General features: G+C 34.7%; 2 protein-coding genes across 2 annotated transcripts; one reads left to right on the forward strand and one right to left on the reverse strand.

The window, feature by feature from the left end:
- The first annotated feature begins 5026 nt into the window (after positions 1 to 5026).
- LOC113320245 (uncharacterized protein At2g27730, mitochondrial-like) lies at positions 5027 to 8362 on the forward strand. Its single transcript, XM_026568170.1, has 3 exons — positions 5027 to 5359; positions 7488 to 7526; positions 7706 to 8362. The coding sequence occupies exons 1-3, from the start codon at positions 5255 to 5257 to the stop codon at positions 7892 to 7894; spliced, it is 333 nt and encodes a 110-aa protein (XP_026423955.1). The 5' UTR covers positions 5027 to 5254; the 3' UTR covers positions 7895 to 8362.
- Positions 8233 to 13572, reverse strand: LOC113320244 (signal recognition particle 54 kDa protein, chloroplastic-like). The gene is made up of 16 exons (XM_026568169.1): positions 13329 to 13572; positions 13093 to 13228; positions 12932 to 12999; positions 12734 to 12835; positions 12266 to 12418; positions 12105 to 12182; positions 11811 to 11936; positions 11626 to 11728; positions 11443 to 11543; positions 11173 to 11310; positions 10947 to 11090; positions 10634 to 10709; positions 10365 to 10450; positions 10076 to 10207; positions 8709 to 9669; positions 8233 to 8612 (listed from the first exon to the last, which is right to left on the reverse strand). The coding sequence occupies exons 1-15, from the start codon at positions 13494 to 13496 to the stop codon at positions 9565 to 9567; spliced, it is 1716 nt and encodes a 571-aa protein (XP_026423954.1). The 5' UTR covers positions 13497 to 13572; the 3' UTR covers positions 8233 to 8612; positions 8709 to 9564.
- Between the last annotated feature and the right edge of the window lie 10944 nt (positions 13573 to 24516).

Here is a 24516-nt window from a genome sequence, read left to right on the forward strand (position 1 = left end):
AAACGGATTGCAATTTTAATTTGTATCATCAAGCTGCAACAATCATTAAACTAATTAATTTACGACATAGGTTCTATGACTATTTTATTGCAACATGGTCATATCGAGATAATCTATGCGTAGTAGTTCGGACATTTGTTTTTTGTTTTCTCTGGGTGTAGACTCTATATCAAAATTTATATCACAAAATTGGTTAAAAAGATCAAAATCAACAATTTCTGGGTAAAATGGACAGTTAGATTTTGATACTGTTTAAATGGACAAAAATGTAAAAATAGGCAGGATGTAACCAGTTATATCGTGCCCATTTTCAAATATTTTTTCTTATTTTTAATTTACACAGGATGTATCCAGTTTGATCCTTGCTATTTTTTAAATTTAAGCTAGGATGAAACCAGTTTCATCTTTACTATTTTTCTTTTTTGGCCATTTCACCCAAACTATTTTTTACTCGTCCATTTGAACCGTGATTTAAAAATATTTAGACAAATGACCCATTTTCCGAATTTATATACAAAGTGACAAGCACCAAAGAGTCGATATATAAAGTGGAAAAAATAAAAGTGCATGAAAAAAATATGTATTATGAGGAACCGAATATTAAAAACGATGTTCAGGAAACCATCGTTATAAAATAGAAAACGAGAACTTTATCACTAAATATTGCAAAAACTAATAATAAGAGAACATTATTGTGTCGTATGGGGTATAACGTCCAAAACAATCCCGGATCATTACGACACATGTCATATTCTAGTGTTTATGACAAAATTGCAAGTATTTTTTTGAAACATTATTGTTAATCGAATTGATGATTGTTTAATTATTTCTCTTCACATTACTAATGCATGTATTGCATAATTGCCATCGACAAAATTTTAATGGCAATAATTTACAGACACAAATTTTATCACATTTCGCAAATTTGTATAGTAAAAATACTAAAAAAATTAAAAAAATTAAAAAGGAAAAAAGAAAAAAAGAAAAACTTAGTAACAACATTCACGCATGCTATAATCCTTAGATAGGAATTTCAGATCATAATTTTTTTAAATTTTCTATTTAACCGTTATAACGCTCGTTATGCATTTTTCCTAAATACCGCGATTTTTGCACCAAATATGTTCACACTCATCAAAACGCGTTATAAAAGTTACGTGTTTTTTCCTAAATACTACTTCTTCTTTTTTCCGAAACGTACTCACACCCATCAAAACGCGTTATGACGACCACGCCTAGTGCCTGTGACCCGAGTCGTGCGACCCGTTTTTCAAACCCTGGGCAAGAGTTGATTCTCCAAAGTAGCGCAAGGTAGGTTTTGATCAGGTAAGAACCACTATTTTTTTGACGTTGGAAAAATTTCGCGACTGCAGTAAGCTGTTGCAAAAATTCCGCATCCGCACTTTCACAACTGTTGCGACTGAAAACGCGGGAGTATAACAACGACACCCAATATTTCGTTCGGAAATATGTATGAATTAAACTCCAATATAATTCCCAGAGCACCAACTTAAAAGTGAGACTCAATCAAGAAAGATATCAAAGAGCTTTATCTCTTTCTCAATACAATCAATAAATCAACTAGATAGAAATTCGTGAGACTGATTGATATGAGAATAACTCGGATAGTACCAAAGACCAATGTTCGAGTTTCAATCAAGTCCTATCCAACAAACAAGGTTGGATTTATCAACTATGATTGAACTATGCAAAACCTGTGATATTTCAATTACATAACAAAATTTAATGCGGAAAAGAAATAACACGTACACCGGAAATTTTGTTAACGAGGAAACGACAAATGCAGAAAAACCCCGGGACCTAGTCCAGATTTGAACACCACACTGTATTAAGCCGCTATAGACTCTAGCCTACTACAAGTTAACTTCGGACTGGAATGTAGTTGATCCCTATCCAAGTCTCACACCGATTAAGGTACAGTCGCGTTCCTTACGCCTCTTGAATCCCAGCAGGACTCTACGTATGTGATTCCCTTAGCTGATCTCACCCACAACTAAGAGTTGCTACGAACCAAAGTCGAATACTTATAAACAAATATGTCTCCCACATATAAGTCTATTCTAGTTGTTGTTTCAGTCTTTAGATAAATCAAGGTCAACAGGAAACTCAACTAATGATCCGGTCTTATACTCCCGAAGAGATCTTAGAAATATTAGATCACAATAACCTAACTGATTAACATTAAAAGTTATTGCGAAATCACAAGAGTCTGAGACGAAGAACTATTGTGATTACTTTTTATATCTTACCTGTCGTAAATAAATCTCGAGAAAATCTTAGAGAAGATTAAACGCAATACGATAGAAAAAGTAAGATCAAAATATGCAACTACAGAGAAAATAGTTGGATCCGGCTTCACGAATCCCAAATGAAGTCTTCAAGTTGTTAACCTAATAATGGTTTTGAAAAACCCTAGGTTAATGGAGAATCGACTCTAGTTTGCAACTAAGACACACGAGAGTGTCGGGATTAGGTTTCCCAGATGCTAGAGTTCTCTAGTATATAGTCTTTCAAATCAGGGTTGCCTACAATCAAAGATAAGATAGCTTAGTAACAAAGCAATTGATATTCACCGTTAGATGAACTCCTGATTTAAGATTCAAGCTAAGTCTGCTTAGAAACTAAGCAATCAATCTCCACTGTTACATGGTATTCGCTTGATATACACAAATGAAATATACCTATATTTAGATATGGATGAACCGTACCTAAACGTGTATAACCGTTGGCTCAATAATAGTTAACCGAAGTTAGCCACATGAACACTTATAGCTTATCCATATTCATTTAACACTTCTAGATCAAATATGATGATTTATCAATCATGATAGATAATCAAATGAATCTAAATGTGTTTCAAGAGAGTTGTTCAAATGTTCATCATCTCATAGAAATATATATGAACCATTTGAAACATATTCGGTTTGGTTTGTAGTTGTACAAAGTACTATACAAGAACCGATTCATGAACATAATGCCACGGTTTGCAAAACAAGTTCACATACCTTATTTCATTAAAGTTCCAGGGACTTTAGTTCGCAAACAAACCTGAGTTCATGAGTATGAATTTCATACTTACCAATTTTAGAACCTAACCACTGTGATCGCAAACATAGTACGCGAACCACAGTTCCGGACTTGGCCTTGTCTAGCCGTTCGTAAACACTGTTCGGAAACCACAGTTCCAGACCTTTGACAGTTAAACCCGTTCGCAAACATGAGTTCCGGACCTGAACTAGAGCTTCGCAGTTCGCATACAAAGTATACAACCTATGTTATATCCAGAAATTGGTAGTAATTCTAAATTCTGATTTAATCATTGAAACATCCTTAGAAGACAAAATGTTAATCTTACACACACCACTAGCTTCAAGTAATTTTCAAGTGATTAATCTATCAATACGAAATATCCGTAGTTAGCATCAAATGATTCTCACACAAATCATGTAAGATTTTCAAGGTAATTTTCACACGATCATGTTGAAAATTAAGCTAAAGCTAACAGCTTCCAACACGTTTCGAGAAATATATAAACGAGATAAACTCGACTCAAAATTTCAAATGTATATAACGTAAAAGTCTATATAGCTATACGACTTAGTCTCTCTAGAAGATAGAATAGAATAGACTTCTGAGTGATAGATAAGTTTTAGTCTCCACATACCTTTTGTTGATAAATTTTCTCCAAGTTCTTCAGTAGATCTTCTTCTTCAATTGGTGAACGTCGTGAAGTCTAAAGCTCAAATACACACTTATATCCTAATCCGAGACATAGTTATAAGTAGACTAGAAATCAAGTATATAGTTTTGATCAAATAAACTTGACAAACAAGCTTGAGATAGCAACGCTTGCGAGTTTGACCGAGCATCGCTCTAACAACGACCATCTAATTTCACAACTTTTTCACGCAGTTGTAATTTTTTTACGTTGCAACAGTTTGGAACTGTTGCCACGAAAATTTGCAACAACAATGTATCCATCGCAAAAAGTTACAACATTGACTTATGCAATAGCGCTGAATCGTTTCCTCCCTGCTTTACGACTGCCACCCGCCATTGCTAATCACTAATTTTGGTATAGTGAAATCCTGGGAACATGTTGAATAATATGGGAAAATAAAAAAGGGCAACTACTCCATAACTTAAATGTTTAAATAAGAAGTTAGTTGTATAGTTCAAATTTACAATCCAAAAATAACATTCGACATCGGGATCATCTTCCGGTATCACGAAGAAAAAAAATCAAATTTTCTAATAAGTAAACAACATATCAACAAACAATAAATTTAGCGGTATATCCTAATAAAAATCTTAAAATTACCTCTTAAACATGTAGTTGAAACTTGAAAATTTTAAAACTCAGAGAAAGGAAAGTATTTCTCCATCGAAGAAGTAGAGCTATTGAATGCTCGTCTTCTACATCAGTATACCTTCTTGTGTTTTTAATGGGAAACATAAAGAAGAGAAAGAAAAAAAGCAATAGTACAACAATGATTTTATTTGTTAAAAAAGGGAAAATGAAAAGAAAAAGTAACAAAAGGATGCGACATGTTGTTCATTACCTCACCCAATTGGATCAGTTTAAAACTTCAAGTGAATCAAGTCCACTACTTTATTAAAATTTATGATGAGACAAAATAAAGGGACAAGTCTACCTAACTAGGTTATGCACTTGCTTATGTTGACGACAAAATCACAAACATTTCTTTTGAAACATTATTGTTAATCGAATTGATGGTCGTTTGATTTTTTCTTCACATTACTTAGCATGTATTGCATAATTGTTGTTGACAAAATTTTAGTGGCTATAATTACCGTCACGAATTTTATCACATTTTTGAAACACTAAAAATATATATATAGGAATTTCGTTTTTCATTTAACTGTCAAAAGAAAAGCGTACGAAAAACGTGTTTTTTGTGAAAAATATGTTCACACCAGTCAAAACCCGTTATAAAGACGTTTTTTTTTTTTTATAACGGTCACGCCAAAAGCCAGATTGCCAGTGACCTGGCCGTGTGACCCGTTTTTCAAACCGTCGGCGAGAGTTTGATTCTCCAGAGTAGCTTAAGGTTAATTTATTCATGAGAAACTGTGTTACAGTTTGATTAAAAAATGAAATATCCTTTCGTATTAAAAGAATAACGAGGGTACAAAAATATCCCAATTTCATACTCGAATCCTACCCCCTTGACTCCGTCCGGTGAAAGCAACCATCATCAATTGGAAAAAAATGGCAATGAGAATGTTAGGGAGATCTGTTTCTAGAAGGTTTTCTACAGGTGGTGGTAAAATTCTTAGCGAGGAAGAAAAAGCTGCTGAGAACATTTACATTAAGGTGTGTTTCTGCAATATTTTAATGGTTATTCATCTTCTCTTATTAGGTTCTTGAACATTTGTTACCTCTAAATTTTGTTTAATTTTAGCTTTAAATTCCCACAATCTCTCCTGATATGCCATAGCCCGAAAAATGGACTCCCCCAAGTGTTCTTAAAGGAATTGCCCAGTAGAAGATTGCTGCTTTGTAAGGTATCGATTTCTCTGAACACCTGAGTGATGGCTGCACTACACATCCCACTGGCTGATGCTGCAGTTATGAACAAATGATCGACAATTTCTAAGTTGTTCACAGTGTCCCTCGAGGACCTTTGTAGGCTGTCTTGAGTTAAGATGGAATTGTGGTACATCAAAATTCCATCCTGACTCCTTAAGAAAGACTGTAAGACCATTTCTTTAGAAAGAATCGTATAGCAAGGCTTTACTCTAAACACCCCATGCTTCTCCCACTTCCATCTTCTCGACTCATCTTCATTATTAACCCTTGTTTTTATCTAAATTTCTAAAATTGTAGCAGCTTCTTTTTCTATCTTTGTATGTGTCACTTGTCTTGTATAATTGATTCCAAACTACAGTCCATCAGGATTGACGTGATAAAACTCATAAACCAAGACGCTCATATAAAAACTGGAAACTTTAAAATGATTAGGGAAAGTGATCTGTAGAGGAGCTTCCCTAGGATCCCTACCCATCTTGCCAAAATTTGACCATGTACTCCTTCCCCACCTTGTACTGCATCCCTTTTTGAAACTTCTCTAGTCTATTGGTGATTCGTCTCCACACTTTTCTGCCATAAAGCAACCTTGACACAGTTGCATCCCACCCATTTTTGTCAGCACCATACTTCTGCCTCGCCACTACCCTCTAGAGTACCCGTTTTTCACTTGAGGACCTCCATACCTGTAATAATAAGAACACTCTTGATGATTGATAACCCTCTTCCAGCCTCGTGACTTTAACTTCTTCTAGTCCTCTCACTTACTGGTTCCCAGTGAATCTTACTTCAAAAGGTGACCCTGCAGGTATCCCTAAGTAAGGAAATGGCAAAACCTCCCGGGTCCAACCCATATTATAAGTTTTTGTTTATTATTTTCTTGGCACTTTCAGCTCTTATTTTGGTGATTTTGTGTGTGTTTTCATAACTCTTACTAGTGAATTGCTTTAAAGATTTTTTACATTTCCTATCAGCATTGTTTTGTTATGTGATGATTAGTCTTCTAACTTTATCTTTGTCTGTTAATTATTGATGGTCATTTTTTACCCGAGTAAAATCCTATATTTGTGTGGTTTGGGAATGGATGGAATGCGTACTGTGAAAAATCCTGTTAATATTTGTGGTATCTCTAAAGATTCTCTGTGTGACTTTCATCATAGGAGTTTGGATCTTTGTTAGCATACGAATAGCTTGGGCTTAGAGTTGTCCTAAGGGTTTATTGTTGTAGCAGTCCCAAGTCAAATGGCTGTCTAATAAGTCATAGCCAGGTTCTGATATCATGACAAGAGGGCTATTCCTCACAAAGATGAACACGCTTGTAAGAATCTGTTCTGGTCATATAAGTAAGGATCAAAGCATATATAACTTCATTTCGAAGTGGTCACTCATGAATTATACCATGTACTTAGTGATTATTTGATGAATGATTTTTTGTTGACTGATATTGGTTAGCAATTTGATTTCTCTAGGCTTTATCTATTTGGATTTGGTTGACTTAAGGACTCATGTAAGAATATGCTTGTAGGGGTATCCACTTTTAAGTCACGATTCATACTTTGTTCAGAGTATTCAGCTTGTGTATGTGTCATGCACTTTCTTTGTCAATTGTATCTACTACAAATTAGTATTCTACTCTCATATGTATGAATATCTATACAAGATATATGTAACGGTGTTAAATAATGTTGTTATTTGGTATAATCCACTCAGCTCATTGGTAATACCGGCAAGCTGAGGTCCAAACTCTTCTACATTTTAAGTTACCGATGAAAAAGATCTGCAATAGGATGCATTATATTTGTAAGCTTCCAGATATTAGGTATAAACTTGATAGTCATCTTTATTGTCTTGGCAGTAATCTTGCATTTCCTGTCTCCACTGTCTTATTGAAACATTTCCTCTGACTGCTCTTTAGAAAATTGAGAAGGAGAAGTTGGAGAAGCTTGCACACAAGGTAAGCATATCATATTCTGTTTCTTCATAGGACACTTTACATTAAAATTGTTAACATTCCTCAACTTGTTTATATTTTGCTGAGGAGTCTATGCTTTAATGGGTTCTAGTTCTGAAAGTAACAGAACCCTCATTAGGCAGCTTGAAACACAATTCTGATACATGTTTATTTCTTTACAGGGTTCTAAGCCAGAAGAACAGCTAGCATCAACTACTGGAATCGAAGCTGCAGAATCAGCATCTGATGCTAAGCTTAGTGTTGGCTCAACCTCTTCCACTACATCAGGGGTATACCGAAACTACGCAATATATGCTGCGGTTGGCACTTCATGCGCCGCTCTCGGTTGGTACCTGAATGGAAGCGCATAGAGACAACAACGAGGACCAAGGCTGAGTTGAAGAAAAGAAGCAAGGTTTTACTTCCGCTGGTCACTGTTTTCTACACTGAGTTCTACTCTAATCTAACTGGTACATCAGGGGAAAAAGTCGCTGTAATTTATGATTCGTAAGTTTTGTAAGCTAAATATATGGGACTGCTTTTGAAACCCACTACCCATGTGAATGACTGGGTTATTGAAGCTTTAGGTGAGAAATCACTGCATGGATGTTTTAATCAGCTTGGTTAATTTAACAGTCTATTACATTGTTCGGTACCACTAAGAAAGGAGTTGTGTACCCCAAATCATGCTATTGATAAATCTGGAGTCTGGATGAATGAGCCATGCATTCACTAGAGGATATTCAAGTGAGACAGAGGGTGCATCTTACTTTTGTTACAATTAAAACCAACTTAAAATTAAGGAAATCTGGTGAGTACTTGAAAAAAAAAAAAAAAAACACTACAAATTCTACCATAAGAACAACAATAGTCATCATCCAATTAAAAAAAACACCATTAAAAGTAACAGAAGAATGAATGTCAGGAGAAGATTTTCTTTCTTTAATTCTCTCTCAATTTCTTGGCCACTGCAAAAATGGCTCCAATCACTGCTACAATCACACCGGAGATGATAACAGTAGATGTCACCTTATGTATTGCATCCTCTTTCTTCCCTTCGTCTTTCTTCCCCTCCACCTCAGCTTGTTCCTAATCAATCACCATCCAATCAATTTCTAAAAATCCAATAATACTAAAAAAATAATCACTAAATCATGATAGGATTATTAACTTGAATTTCATTACCTTGATTTCCTTAGAGGTAGTTAGTTGTGCAGAGACAGAATCCTCCTGCAGACTGCCATCAGTGTTGCCTGGATGCAATTCTGCTTCTACATCAGCTTCAGGAAATTTGGCATCTGCAGCTCCATCACTTATTACTGGCTCTGGGTTTGACATCTTGAACAGTAGAGAAATTGATAGCTTCCTAGAAAGGGTTTAATGGTTGCGAAGTTGAACTGTTCTTCTTCTTTGCTGTTGAGATTGTTACGGTGAAATGAGAAGAAAAGGAAAAGCCATGTAAATAGACACATGCCGGTTACCACCGATTACCACGTGTTTACATTATCTCAAGAAATCTTTAGAATGCTTATGGACCGTTGGATATGCCAACACATGTGGAATCTTTGGAAAGTCGAAAGTGACCTTTACTGTATATTCCCGGAATGAAGTCTATGTTCTGTCTTGGGCCTTGGGTGTACATGAAAATATCCCCGAGGTCGACTCGAGGGTAGTATTGTAAGTGTTGAGGGGATAATTAGTTGAAGCAAAAAATAGAGAAAGTCGACAACAAAAAAGAAAAAAAGTCACAAAAATAGTTTTGATTTGGAGGCACAAACCTAAACAGATTACTGTAGTGAGTGATAGAAAATGCAAGTTCTGTATCATGTCATGTGAGTCTGAAAGCATTCATCCGTGACTTACAAATTACAAGAGGAAGTTCTGGTACAAAACAATTTCCGGCCACTCTTTCTTACGTGTGACGTACTGAGATATACAATCAAAAATGTTGATTCATCCTGATCCAGCGGCAGGCTGGAGGAGCACTCGTCATTGTAGGATCATGGTGTTTTAGTAGTTTTACCCTTTGATGGTTTAGCTATCATTTGGATCCGAAACCCCGTGGGCTTGGCCTTGTGTCTGATGTACCTGCAAATTGTTTCCTAGAGTCTGATTTCCTCTTCCTTCTTGCAGTACCAGGGGGTGCCTGACACATTGAGCATATGAGAGGGATTTTGTCAGGAAATCATATTCTAATCATGCTAATCGTCCAAGAATGAATATCATCATCTAAACGGTGTGAATAGTCAATATTTTTGTTTTTAATACAGGTTTTAAAGCATATCCTAAAAGATTTCAGACATTCCCGAGGAGGGCAATCTCTTAGAACCACACAACTGACACAGGACTCCAACATCTCAATGTGTTTAACCTCCACATCAGGCGCTTCTTCACCAACAAGCTAAAAACCGGTCACGAAAAAAGAAATCTAATAGCCACCCATGCCTCGGATTTACCTCCTAGGAATGACGAAAGGGCTGTACTGCTATCTATAGTTCTGTAGATGATTCTTATGTCTTTTATTTCTGTATAGAATGTGTGTTTAATGTTACCTTTGTTTCAGCTTTTAGTGCTTCTTCAAGGCCACTCAGTGCAGGAATGGATCCTTCTTGACCTTCCATGACTCCCATTAGATTTTTCATGCGGATACGCATTTGGAAAAGCTGAGCAACGAGCTGACTTACCTGGATAATTTAAAACTTCATAAGTTCAACTGCACATCAAATACTTCTTTTTACACATCTTACAGTGAAACTTCTACTACTTTGGAACATAATTAGACTGTGTGACTAATTGCATTAGTTGTAAGGAACAACAAACTAGTATTAGACATTTACTTACTTGTTGCTCTGTTTTACCAGAATCTTTGGCGATTCTCTTTCTCAGCGCAGGGGATTCCGCTAGCAGTTCAGGCTTTTCTCTTTCCTCTGCAAATTACAACAAGCTGATTAACAATCGCCATCAAGTTGTTCTTGTACATTTAAATTTTTGATAACAGATTCTTCTTCTAAACAAATTGCACAAGGTTTATAGGTCATGAAGTACTACGCCATGCTATTAAGGGTTTCTAATTATAACAATTCCTTTGAGACAAGAGTGAAGTTACCAACCAGGTGTCATGACTTCAATCATAGATTCCATTATCTTCAAGCTCTTCTCAGCATCTCGAATTTGGGCAGGAGTCACCTGTTTCATAAAAAAGGTAAGAAGCTTATGGTGGGACCTTTCTCAGCCTACTAAACTATAGGGGTCAAACTAGGTTGTTGAAGAACTATTTCTCACTACGTATTAGTGTCATGTGTCAAACATCTAATGAAAACAGGCCAGAAACCAGCTACTATTACTTTTTCATAAAACCAGAAGTAGGAGAGCAACCAACTATTAAAGAAATGCATATGAAATAAGGAAATTAGGTAGTTGTACCTTTCCCATGCCTGGAATCATTCCCATTACACGCGTCATAGAACCCATCCGGGCAACTGAACGTGTTTGCTTTAGAAAGTCATTGAAGTCAAACTTTGCACTCATAATTTTTTTTTGCAATTCCTCGGCATCTTCTTGTTTCATCTGGTCAGAGAATAATGCATTTAAAAACCACCCAACAGTTTTTCTCTTAAACGGATAGGTGAAAGAATTGATGGGAACTCACAACTTCTTGTGCCTTCTCAACAAATGACAGAACATCACCCATTCCTAAAATACGTCCAGCCATACGATCTGGATAGAAAGGTTCCAGATCTTCCATACGTTCTCCTCGCCCTACTAGCTTGATTGGCTTTCCTGATACCTGTCAATCCACCCCAAAAATATTAAATTTATGAACATTTTGAACTATATCAAAGCAAAGTCATTTCTGTATATTTCAACCAAAAAAAAGTAGAATCTAGTGAAGCAAGGAACTTCTAGTCTGATTATCAACCTCTCTAACACTCAGAGCAGCTCCACCTCTTGAATCACCATCAAGCTTTGTGAGTATAGCACCAGTAATACCTATCTCGAGATTGAATGTTGTGACCAAGGCTGCAATGATTTCCTCAAGAGTTTATAAGTCACGACCACTATGTAGTTCATCCAGTGTGAGGTAAAACAGAATTCTGTATACCTGCTGCTTCTTGCCCTGTCATGGCGTCTACCACGAGCAATACTTCTGTGGGGTTCAATGCCCGCTTCACTTCCTTCAATTCTTCCATCATAGATTTGTCTATCTAATAACAATTTAACTGTCAGGTACCATGATGCATTCAAGATCGACTTTTCATCAGAGAACGGACATCAGAATATACGAACCTGAAGTCTTCCGGCAGTGTCAACTATGACTACATCCATCTTCTTCTTGTTGGCCTCTTCTAGACCTCGTCGAGCTATCTCGGATGGCTTTACGTCATTTCCAGCTGTATAAACAGGCACACCTACCTGTCATAAGCTTAAAATTGAAAATAAGAATGCGTTAAGAAGAATTTTTAGACCGGGTCAACTATAAACAAACTCGAGCTCCTTCTTCCGTAATGCAAAAACTATATGAAAATTTGCACTTCTCATCTCATTCTCTTAAAGAAAAGGAATTATGAGAATCCTCTTTACCTGTTCACCCAATATAACAAGTTGGTCGATAGCAGCGGGCCTGTACACATCTGCAGCAACCAGCATGGAACTCTTTCCCTATAATCAATGCCAAAACTACCAAGTTAGTAAGATTAACAAACAGTACCTAACAACCAAAACAGATACCATAATGATCAAACCTGTTTCTTAAGATAATAGGATAACTTTGCACAGACAGTTGTCTTGCCGACACCTTGTAGACCTGCCAATAGTATCACAGTCGTCCCAGATTTCGCAAAATTCAGCTCAGATACCTCTCCACCCATCAGTTTCACAAGCTCACTGTGTACTATCTACACAGACCAAAAGTAGACACTAAAAGCTGTAATACCAGCACAAGTCAAATAACATCCAAATGAGCTAGCAAAAAAAAACTTTACTAACTTCTCAAGCAAAAAAAAAAAAGTATTCATTTAGTGTGGATCAGCAAGGACTAAACCTATGGCTGTAACCACTATGAGTAGGCTCAAGCCTTCATTTTAACACCCTAGAATTTGTTCACAAGCTTAGACTGTTAAGTGTTCGACACTCTAGTTTGTATCAAAACAACACTGTGACTTGATCACCTCACCGGTATATATAATCCAAGGAAAAGCTGATGAACATACCTTGACTAATTGTTGATCTGGTTTAACCCCGCGAATCAACCCAACACCAACAGCTTGTTCACTTACAGCTTGTACAAACCTTCTTACTACTGGCAAACTTACCTATCAGCAAAGTAAAAAAAATTAAATTCTCCCATTTCTGATTCAAGGGAAACCCAATTAATACTGAAATGTATAATATTATTCAATCATACTTACATCTGCTTCAAGTAAAGCTCTCCTAATTTCTCGCATAGGTTCGACGATATTATCCTTAGTCAAAACCTCTAAATACATAATAAAAAACCAACTTATTAACATGAAATGCAAATGATAAAACACACAAAAATTCACTCAAATATCCATTCAAAAAACCTAACCTTCCCCTTTAAGTTTGTTCCATGCTGATTCAAGTCCACTTGTTAGCTGCCCAAACATTTCTGCCTTAACAACACCGCGCTCTGCTCTTTTAATGGTTGTGCTGCTCTTTGAATTCACCCAACCCCATATCTCTCTCTGTAAATTTCAAAAACAGTAAACCCAAATGAAGAAAAATCGAACTGTTACTGCTGAAGATTTTCTCAAATGGATGAAAAAATAGTTGTATGATGTTTACCGTGAAAAGATTCTTTGAAGAGTTTCCGATTGAAACACTCGAACCAGTCAAAGAAGAGCAAAATTTGGTCGATTTAATCGCACTTTTCTGTTTGCTGAAGCTTCGATTTAAAGTAGAGTTTTGAGAGAAATGGCGGGAAACCACTACTGAATGAGGAATTGCTTCCATTTTTTTAATGAATTTCCTTCCTTCTCAAAGCTCAAGTTCCCATTTTAAAGGTGGTCTTCCCTCTTAACCCTTTATCCATTTTCTTATCCAGATTTTGAGATTTCACTGTCTTTTTTATTTTATTAGTTTTTCGCCCGTGCGATGCACGGGTCTTTTTTATTGCTTGTGGAACATCAGATGCCCTTTATCTATATAGAATAATATTACAAAAATCAGTGAGTATGCAAGAAAATAAATTGAACAAAAAAACGCTAATACAAATATGAACTCAAATTAACTAATTTTAATTTTTAATTTTGGCATGGGGAGGGAGTTTTTGGGGCTTTCCCTTGTATTCTGTTTTTTATTTTTAATTTTCTTTTTAATAAACTTTTTTACCCTCTTTTTCAAAAAAAAATATAAAACTATAAACTCAAACGAGGACAATGCAATGAAAAATGACTTTCTCTTATCGTTATTTAGTTCCATGTTTGCCTTGGTGAAGAGTATCATAATTATTGGCTTCCAACAGATGGACAACTAAATGAAAATCCAACTATATATTACTGCACACAACACATCAATGGTCTGCTCTGTTGCAATTTTTAAATTTGCACATATATATGTATATAACAAGAATTACCTATGTTAAGCCATTGTTGAACAAAAAAAAACTCTAAAGCACAAGTCAAAATTGTTGATTGATAGTAAATAAAATTTTATTACTTTTTTAGCTCTGCGAACAATAAATAATTGATTGAAAATAGTAAACATGTTCTTAAGCAAGGAAAAATTAAATTATTTCTTCTCTTTAAACTTCTTTTGGTTGGTTGAATAAAACCATACCATCCTTATCGAATTTACACCTCTTTTTCCTATGGTTTCCTTTTTGTTTTTGTATGTCAGTTTTTTGGTTTTGATTGACGTGAAGTTCTTCAAGGTAGATATAAGTATACTTTGCCTTCTCATATTGTTCTGTAAGTCTTCTATATTCTTCTTTTCGTGAATTTGTATTTCTTTTGCTTTTCTTTTTTCTTTTTAATACGTCACGTGTTTGTTGTTGTTTTTTTATTACTGCATGTAGGTAATAACATATCTGTATCTGTTACGAAGTTTTTCTAGCTTCATCATGTGATAAAGATCGCTTACATTCGGTTTTTATATATAGAGGATAATTAGTGTTTAATGTACTTTATTTTTTTTCCGTGTCTCGGATTTTTTTAAAATTTTGGTTAGATTCTGAAGATATCTTGGTTAAAAAATCGATATTTTGTTCGTTAATAGCATTTCATGCAAAACATGAGCTCTGTTCAGTTAGGGTTTTGAGGAGTAGAATTCAGCCTTAAACTGAGCAACCCTAATTTGTATTTACGGTAAGAAAGATCTATGTTTACATGGAAAAAAATCCCACACGGCTATTGAAATTTATTACCTGATACCCACAAGATTTATAACACCAAAGTACTAATTCATATGGTAGTATTAATCCCATGCCACGCAAAGGATGATTAGAAGATTGATTATCCTATGATCAGTTTGAAAATATTCTGGACAAAACTGATTAATTGAGTGATGCAGCGTGTTAATAGTAGTCTTCATCAGTTTGTTACTTAACCATTAATAAGGGTCACTTTTCACAATAACACATCAAGTAAAACAAATTATTCTCTGTTCTGAAAAACTTGCAAGCAAGAAAATGGTAGCATAAGTGTAAAACTGCAAAACCATAAGAACCAAAACATTTACTAAAAGGAAAATTTGTAACTATTTGTGAATTCTAAAGAACCTTCCTAACAAACAAATATATTCGTAAGAAAAAATAAAAGGAAATCTCTAGATAAGTACCCCAAAGACACCAAATCTTTTATAAGGAGATTAATTTCCAAATGAGTTATTATCTAAATTTACAAAGTTTCCAATTTCCTTAATCCTTACTATTTTTATCCGAAATCATTTTGTTCCAGACAATAGATATTATTTTAATATTTTTTTAACATGGCAATAGTTTTTTTTTAGCATGGGCCATAGGTAATACATTTCTTACCCATTTAATCGGAGCAGTAAAATGACGTCAAGATCGTTCATTTCTTTTTTGCAACTAAATATCCTGCATCGTTAATGAGAATATATTTTTTTTATAGATTTTATCTTCCCTTATATGATTTTGAACCTCTTGGCGTTGTTAATTTAAGCAAAATCACTTTCTTTTAATGAATTATACTTCATTTCCTTGACGACCTATTGATTTTTTGAGCTGCAAAAAGCATTAACTTTCCAGGAATGATCTATACGGGTAGCGATGTTTCGTTTAACTGTCATAAAATTTAATAAACATATTAAAAATAAGAACCTTGTAGACTACTAAACAAAATTACAAAGACCTGGTGGGGTTTGGTTCGACACAGTTCCATATTAGGATAAATTATTCTGATATCCATTCAAATTAAACAAATGTTACCAAAGACAAATGTAGTGCCAGAAAAAAAAAATTCCACTACCCAAAGATTCCACCCGATATGTTGCCTTTAGTTTCTATGTGCAGGATCCACAAACCTTTTCTTTAACATCGTAGTCGTATATATATCTCACTCATACTCATGGATTTTTCGAAATCCTACTTTAAGACTTGGAATATCATATTTCAAAAAATCACTGGATAACGGAGAAACAAAAATTGGTGCGTAATGCTCATAACTGATAAAACAACGAAGAACTGTAGGATTCAATATTGTTACCAAACATTTGATCACATCATTGAGAATTCAATAAAAATCTTACATGTGAGAAGATCTACCCGTCGAGAGAAAGAATGTTGTTGAGGGAGAATTTAAGATGTTTTGAACTTTCATTATATATGTTGTTTGACCTTCCCAAATATTAGGGAACTCCAAAAATCTGTTTTGAAACAACACAACCATTCCCATTATGGATGTATCTCTCCAAATTAATCCAAATTGTACATCGTATTTGTCCAACAACTTGGAAGGTAAAAAGCTATGTGCACCCAAAAGTAGAGGTGAGCAAAACGTCCATATCCGTGGATTTACCCGGCCCAATCCGGAATTTAGCAGGTGGACATCCATCTCGCGATTTAGCAGATTAGACGTGGACATATTTCTTAAACCGGTCATTTTCACAGGTTAGACGCGAGTGGAACATCACCCACCTGTTGGACACCCGGAGCGAAAGATAGTTATAAATCCTCACACATTAGGGAGGATGCAAAGTTTTTATCACTTAAAGATATAATTCTCTAAGGTTGCGCCGAGAATCATCGATAACCTATTTGAATTTAAAGTATATTCAGTGGCAACATATTCTTATAGTTCTTTTCCCATTGGAAGTTGCTGGGACTTCAATCTAAAAGTGCAGGGTTTTTACCATCGAGCTTGGCATTCAACAGTTCTCCTATTCAGACATGGTAGAGTATAGCATTTTTTCTTTTAGATTAATGTGAGACATGTTAGTCCTTTGTTCGACGGAGAACTCAGGAAAAGAAAAATGCGAATTAGAGTCTGTGAGCTCATTAGTGTGTGATGACTTGCCTATTGTTATAGAAAATTCCCTTTTAGTATGAGTTTATGAGCTCACTGATGTAGAATCAAGCAGATAGTGCATTTTATCAGGGTTTTGAAGTATTGTTTTACTGGTTAGAGATTTAGCTAGGTAATTATATAAGTACATTAACATCAATTTTTTGTAGTTATGTTTTGAAATCCGCCAATCCACCTGTATCCACTTGGTTCACCTGCTCACCCGCGGGTATCAAATTCATCGAGTAATGGATTAGACGTGGGTGCATTTTTAAAACCCGTCATTTTAATGGATTGGATGCGGGTGATACCAAATCTTCCATCCACCCATCGGTTGATCACCCCTTCCCAAAAAGAATGTAGCCTCCCTACAATAAACATCAAAACATGGAACATCGATCTGTGCAATATGATCCCTCAAACACTCATTCCAAACGAATCGCCAAAAAAATAACAAAAATAAAAACCCTTCTCTCACACATTTTTAGAATATTGTGGTTCCTAATGGGCCCTGTCCCTCAAGAGTTTAGCAGGGCCTATGTATTGCGTGGCGCTTTTTAGTCGTTTATTTCTCGGTTCACTTAAAGTTTTTGTCCCTCAAAAAGCAGCAATGAGCACTATAAGAATGGATAAGTGTTAGGTAAATATATATATATATCAAAAATTAATTTTACTTAGACTTTCGGATAGGTCACCACACATGACAGACAAATTATATGTAATCTATGTACGCTCTATTTATTTGAAAATAATTGTTGTAAGGAATACATTCTCATTTTTACTTTATTTTTATTCTGGTAAAGATAATTTAACATAAAACAGTAAGGAAATGTGACGTACATATAATCCCGCGCACAAAAAGAAGAAAAGAAAAATCGCAAAGGGTATATCATGCGACACATTTCCCCACATTTTTTTTTTAAAAAAAAAGAGAAGAAAAATGGCTTCGATTAAGAAATAACATCAAAAATAATCAATCACTTCAAATGCGGCAACCAAACAGCTGTGTCCCCGCTACGATTTTTATACCCTCCTCAATACCCGAATAATAAAACCTTTTTGATCCCATATTGCCATTGGGTTTAAGGTATGTTCGAGCGGGATTTTAATCCGCCCTGGTGGTGAGCATGCCACCTGGAACGACCGTGAGTGCTGCGGCCATCATAACCCGTTGGCGTGGCCTGACCGCCTCAGCGTCCTTGGTGGGAACAAGGAGAACACTCTTCGGCTCAACCTGTCTCGATGCCGAATGATTAGTTCGGCTTTCCCTCCTCAATACCCAACACCTGCATAGTATGTATGTCCCATCAAAAATAATCAATCACTTCAAATACGGCAACCAAACAGTTGTGTCCCCACTACGATTTTTATACCCTCTTCAATACCCAGCATGCCGATGACCCATCTCAATACCCTCCTCATTTTAGGAATATCTGTTAAGAATGAGGAGGAATAACATCTCCTCTCTCTGGTACACATTGGATCAACATCATTAGCAATGACCCGCTTTAGGCAATTTGGATGTCCATCATCTATTAATGAAGCAAGGCAGGTCTATCTGTTATTCGATCGGAATGAGTGTTTATACTACATACACATACAAAAGAGTTTAAGTCTACAATACGTGGAACTTTAGCACAAACAAACCATTCAATAAAGAATACCCGTGATTATTAGCTTCTGAATAGCTACAATGTAAGCTGTCACCCAAAGCTAAAAATTGGATTTTGTTGGAATGTACAGACTCTGACACACGCAGAAATGAAAAAGTTACAATCTTTCTTAATCCATGAGAAAGTTTTCCACACATTTTCGACTCAGATAAAAAAAGTATAATGTAATAATAATCAGCTTATATATAAAATAACAACAAATCATAGTCTATGAGAGAAGATTGAAAGAAACCAACTCTTTTTGCATACACTCGATGGCCTATGTCTTTTTGCCTTATGATTCATAAAAGAATAATCAAGATCCTTGCTAATTCTCCTTTTACTATATGATATATATATATATATATATATTAGCAACAAAAGAATTCTTAACTTTGTCAATCAAAAAAGATTGTACCTCGCTTTAATGTAAATTTCAGAAATATTGTCAAATACAGGCAAACTCGTGTAAACAAAAATTCAGCTTAAGTTACAGTAGTTAAAGAATATATTTAAAGACTAATCAAATGGAAAGATAAAGAAGCGACATAATATTATTAGGAATACTGGCACTCTTAGAACCAGACGAAAAAAAGATTGATAGAGATGTTAAGTGTACCTGAAGAGATTAAAAGGGCGAGAACAATACCTGTAAAACGAAAATGCCTTCTGAAGCTATAACCATCACTGAACTAAACAATCCCAAGTTAGCAATGATTTGTCAGGCTCAGAGGATCAGTTGGTGTGAATAAGGTATGGAGATAGCAACGATTTGTATTAAACCATTAAGATAACAGAAAAAACTCAGAAAACTGATTTCGTTGTCAAGAAAAATTAAGATGTAGTTATAGAAAAAAGGGGGCTACTGCCTACTTTCTTCTCTGTTAAGAAAATCGACTACATGAACTTGATGACCATTAATTCAAATCCTCCTTTGTATAATAAATATACATGTATTTATCAATGAAAATAAAAATAAATAAACTAAAATATTATTTAGGTTTAAGTTCTTATCAATTTCAGACTCAAGATCAGACTCAAGATCTCTCAAACCAATAAAATTGATTAGTCTACCAACAACCAAATTGTTAAAAGATAAAATGAGCAAAGAACAATTATACAAACATGATCGTTAATAAAATTGAACAAACCTTTCTTTATTTTTCTGAATGAATAATAATTAGCAAAACGCGTAGGATGCATCAAAAGACCTGCAAAACAAAAAAACAATAGTTGTGTTTCATATCAGAATGACAACAATATTTGATATACCTTGATATTACTTGACTATGGACGGCTACAAAAGCTACATACATGATCGAGGATTCCTGTAAACAAACAATGACAATGGATCAGACAAAACCATATAAATTTCGGGAAGAAAAAAATCCGGAAGAAAGAAGCACCGTCGAAACAACTCGGTTAGGCTTGTTCACGAATGCTTTATATAGAGAACCACCAAACCAACAAATTCCATAAAAAAATTTTTGGAAATATAATATCAATTAATAATACCTGAAATATATTGAGTATCTTTTCAAACGGTTTTGGAATAAAGTCAATGTTTTTCATTATTTTGGAGATTTTGGAGATAAATCGCATCGTGAGAAATAATATTCAGTATATCATGCACATTTTTTAAGGTAAAAAAATTCATTAATCCTTTATTTATGGAATTTTTATGGAATGGAATGTTACGTAAAATATTTATCACGATTTTGAATAATTTTAACAAAAATATTGACACTCATTCATATTTTCTATTGCATTTTTCATACAAATATTTTCTTATTTTCTCCTTCTGAACGTTTGCTTGGTATTGTTTAACACGAATTTGTTTTTGATGTTTTTTTTTCCGATTTTTTATTAATAATTTTGTATTTTGGCTTTTTGGCAGGATTATCAACTAATGTTTTCGTAGAAGGAAGTATACTTCAATCTACGGGTGCGTATCCACAAGTTTGTATAATGTAATATGATTTTAGATTTTATTGATGGATCTAAGTTTGATTGATTTTTTTACTTTTTTATTAGTGGTTTGTAATTGTAATTAAAATGAATATAATCAAAGGAAGTGTGATTGGACATTACACATTCAACCTTTTTGTTTAATTATTTCGTGATTGATTTAAGTTTCTGATAAACGGTGATGAACAATAATATCTTGATTTTATTTACATATTTTAATTATGGATTATTAGGATTAAATTAATTTTTGTCGATTTTTTATTTTTGGTAATTTTTAATTTTTATTAGATTTAGATATTTTAGGTAATATATTTCCTTGAATATCGTTGGCCAAAAAAATATATCATGGGGCAAAAGATTCTCCTCATTTTCAATGTTAGATTAAATTAGGTGTAAATATATTTTTGACAATTTTTTTACATTTATTTAGTAAATGAATAATATTTTGTGAAAATTTTCTCTTTTTGATGATAACTTCTCATAAATGTGAATTTTCGGAAAATATATTATGGACAAAAAAATATTTTCTTATTTTTTTTTCAAAACTATTTAAAATTACCAGAATAAATAAAATGGTGGGGCCAGAATCAACCAGAAGCTCCGATTAACCACAACGCTCAAAAAACTCTATTTTTATGTAGAGAGTTTTTGTGTTTTATTACTACAGCCAGACACGTACTATAGGTAAACCCGGATAATTTTTAGATGTGAAAATTAGGCGCAGGCCCAAAAAAATAATATTCTCATTGTGAGGCCCACAATTAATTTTTAGTTCTGTGACACCCATAATTATATGAAATTATTAAAAATGTCTGCATCACGGATTATGCATCAGGGGTATAATTGGCAACACAATTTGGATATAACATATCTAAAAACCCGCGCCTTGGAATTTTACAAACTTTATATCGTTGGAAATCTTTTTAAGAGAGCTACGCAACGAGTACAAACAACAATATCAATTTTTTGTTTTTCACGAAAAAATCGGAGGTGATCATCGTTTTAGGGAAAGTTTTCGAAAACTGACTACATATTCATTATGTAGCCTCCAAAAAAGATGCATAACACATTATGCAGACGTATAACGAATTATGCAACCATTTTCTCGACTGCATAACAAAGTTAATTATGCATCTATAACGAGTTTTGTAGCCATTATTTTGGTTGATTTTAGTGCGTACATAAAAAATTGATGCACAATTGGTTATGCAGCCATATTTAAGGATGCATATCAGGTTATGCATCCATTTTCTCGATGCATAAAAGATTATGCAACAATTTTCTCGATGCATAATGCATTATGCAGCCGTATTTCGGATGCATATCAGGTTATGCATCCATTTTCTCGACTGCATGATGCATTATGCATCAATTTCAATTTCACACAAAATAACAAAGATGCCGGATAACGTGTTATGCATCCATTTTTTCGACTGCATGACATGTTATGCACTCATAACAATATCATCTTGTTCTTCTCTTCTTCGTTGTTTATCATCCCAGCTCAAATAAGCTTTATTATTATTCCCTGTATTTTCTAAATCTCAAATCAACTTTTCGTCCTGTTCTACTTGATTGAAACAATTACAAACCCTATATCCATCTCAGAACACATCTCAGATCCATCTTCTCAATCATAATACCTAATTAAAAAAAAACATTCATACATCTTTCGGAAATAACAAACAACAAGATCTCGATTCATCTCAGAACATCACCTCAAACCCTAACTTTCGATTTTATTCATCTATTGTTTCCAATATTCATGTGATTACATTGTCTATCAATATTATTGATCGTAAGTCACAGTTGAGAGGAAGAAAAGAAAAATAATTGAAGAAGAAATTCCGTGAAGAATAAGACGAAGAAGAAAAGACGAAGAAACCGAATTTTATAAATTGTGGGTTTGGGAGAAATTTTCTCACGAAAATTGGTAGCGCGCATGAACTTTTCCGCCCGTGGGTTTCACGGTGTTGAAAATCTGTAGAATGGGTCTCCCTGTAGTTTTCACTTTTTAGATGGGTTGCCCAGTTCCTAATATGGACCCAACAAGCTTCAAGTTTATTCATTCATCTCTCACAATATATAAACTCAACAAACATGAAAAAATGGTGGCCAAACTAACAAATTTGATGATTTATCGTGGACCAACATGAGACATGCGTCTCATTTAAAACCGCACGGATGTATAAAACTCGCTAATGGGCAAAGTGAAACAGCGCGGACTATGATAATCCGCCAGCGGGCGATCATCAAACGCCTGCGGCTACAAACTCTCATCATCCAACGATTAGAAATTTTGAGATCTGTAAATACTCCTTACTTAAACTCCAAATTCACATATTCTACACACTTTAGTTTCTTTACTCTTCTTTGAGTTAAAAGAAAAAACTCTTCACTTCAACAAATTTGTCGCAAGATGTCTCGATCCTTGTTAGTTCGGCCAGCTCCATATACTGCAGAAGAAAAAGATGAAGTTATTTGCAAAAACTATGTTTTGTTACAACAACAGTTTGCTTGAGCATACTATCCGGGTGTGAATTTCTAGGAGGTTATTCATGACGGGTTCTGCATCGAAACCCGTAACCTGAGTCGTCGTGCTACATGCGACATAGAAAATCGTTTTCAAATAATTAAGAAAGAATCAAGTTAGTTTGTAGATTTAACCATGTTAGCCGACCAATTTAGACTAAGGGGTGAAACTGATGCTGAAATGGTAACAAGATCTTTAGATGAAACTGTTTTTTCGTCTGAAATCATGAAGGCGTTGAACATATTGTGACTCGATTCTTTCTTTTATGCCGCAAACTGTTGACGACAGCTCTTACTAGATTGTTCATTTTGTAACAAGATTTAGTTTAGAAGAATAGGAAGAAGAGAGTTGAGTGTGTGAGTGAAAATAAATTCAAATGTAGGATTTTATATCATTTGAAAGTTGTAGTCGTTGAGAAAAGAGTCGTTAGGTTTTTACCCGTTGGTGATTTCTCTAGATCCACCTGCGGGTTTTGTGCGCTTTTCGCATGTTTTGATCTCCCGCTGGCGAGCTGTGTTTGACAGTGCATTTCTTACCCTCCTCTCACTGATTTTCCCATTGTACGAAATCGTGTTTGACCATCCACCTGGTTCACAAAAAATCATGTTTGTTGATTGCTATAAGAACTGTCCTAAGAGGGTTCGGTTTTTTAATTATTGACCGGATTCAACTATGGAACTGATCCCTTAAGGTCGGTTCCTATGTACAAAGGCATAAAACTCCATCTGTTATACTTGGCCGCCTGACAAACTAGCCGCGTCACTATGGGAAAAGCGTATAGCGATAAATATGCTAACTTAATAGAGAGTTGTTCACTGCCAGTGTTGAAAACTCCATTGCCCGACAGTTACTCTGTCCTTAATGACTATTTTGTAAGGGATTTTTCCTCCCATTTACATTCCTATATATACGTCCCTTACTTCATCAATTCACACACTCCTATTTTTACATAAAGTTTATACTGCTTACCTGTTTCTTTTATCTTTATTCCCAAATTATTTAATTTTAGTTTCATGATCAATAGACTACGATGAAGAATAGATGAATATATATGCATATGAATCTGTTTAAATCACAACAAGAAAAGAATCTTCGGTTACGACAACTTAATGAGGAGTCAGATGGAGATTGAGAACTAAACAACACTATGATGCTGATACATTCGGGTCGATTTAATACTTAGAGCTCCATAGCCAAAAGAAATATTCACAAGAAGATATACGTATTGAGTAAGGGAATGGTTCCATCAGAAGCTGATGCACAATTATTTTCTTCCCAACTAATTTTGTGTACTCCGATCAAGAGTACCCAAACCAATTGTTATCCTTCAAGATATTGTCTGTTGTGATTATTGG

The sequence above is a fragment of the Papaver somniferum genome, chromosome 11 (genome assembly GCF_003573695.1).
Source record: "Papaver somniferum cultivar HN1 chromosome 11, ASM357369v1, whole genome shotgun sequence".
NCBI classification, from domain to species: Eukaryota; Viridiplantae; Streptophyta; class Magnoliopsida; order Ranunculales; family Papaveraceae; genus Papaver; species Papaver somniferum.

Bases quoted from the DNA above. Each gene is read 5' to 3' on its own strand.
- LOC113320245 (XM_026568170.1), top strand. From the start codon at position 5,255: ATGGCAATGAGAATGTTAGGGAGATCTGTTTCTAGAAGGTTTTCTACA. The intron at 5,360-7,487 runs GTGTGTTTCTGC...ACTGCTCTTTAG, and splicing joins CTGAGAACATTTACATTAAG to AAAATTGAGAAGGAGAAGTT. The intron at 7,527-7,705 runs GTAAGCATATCA...ATTTCTTTACAG, and splicing joins TGGAGAAGCTTGCACACAAG to GGTTCTAAGCCAGAAGAACA.
- LOC113320244 (XM_026568169.1), bottom strand. From the start codon at position 13,496: ATGGAAGCAATTCCTCATTCAGTAGTGGTTTCCCGCCATTTCTCTCAA. The intron at 13,000-13,092 runs GTTAGGTTTTTT...TTATGTATTTAG, and splicing joins GAACAAACTTAAAGGGGAAG to AGGTTTTGACTAAGGATAAT. The intron at 12,836-12,931 runs GTAAGTATGATT...CTTTGCTGATAG, and splicing joins GAGCTTTACTTGAAGCAGAT to GTAAGTTTGCCAGTAGTAAG.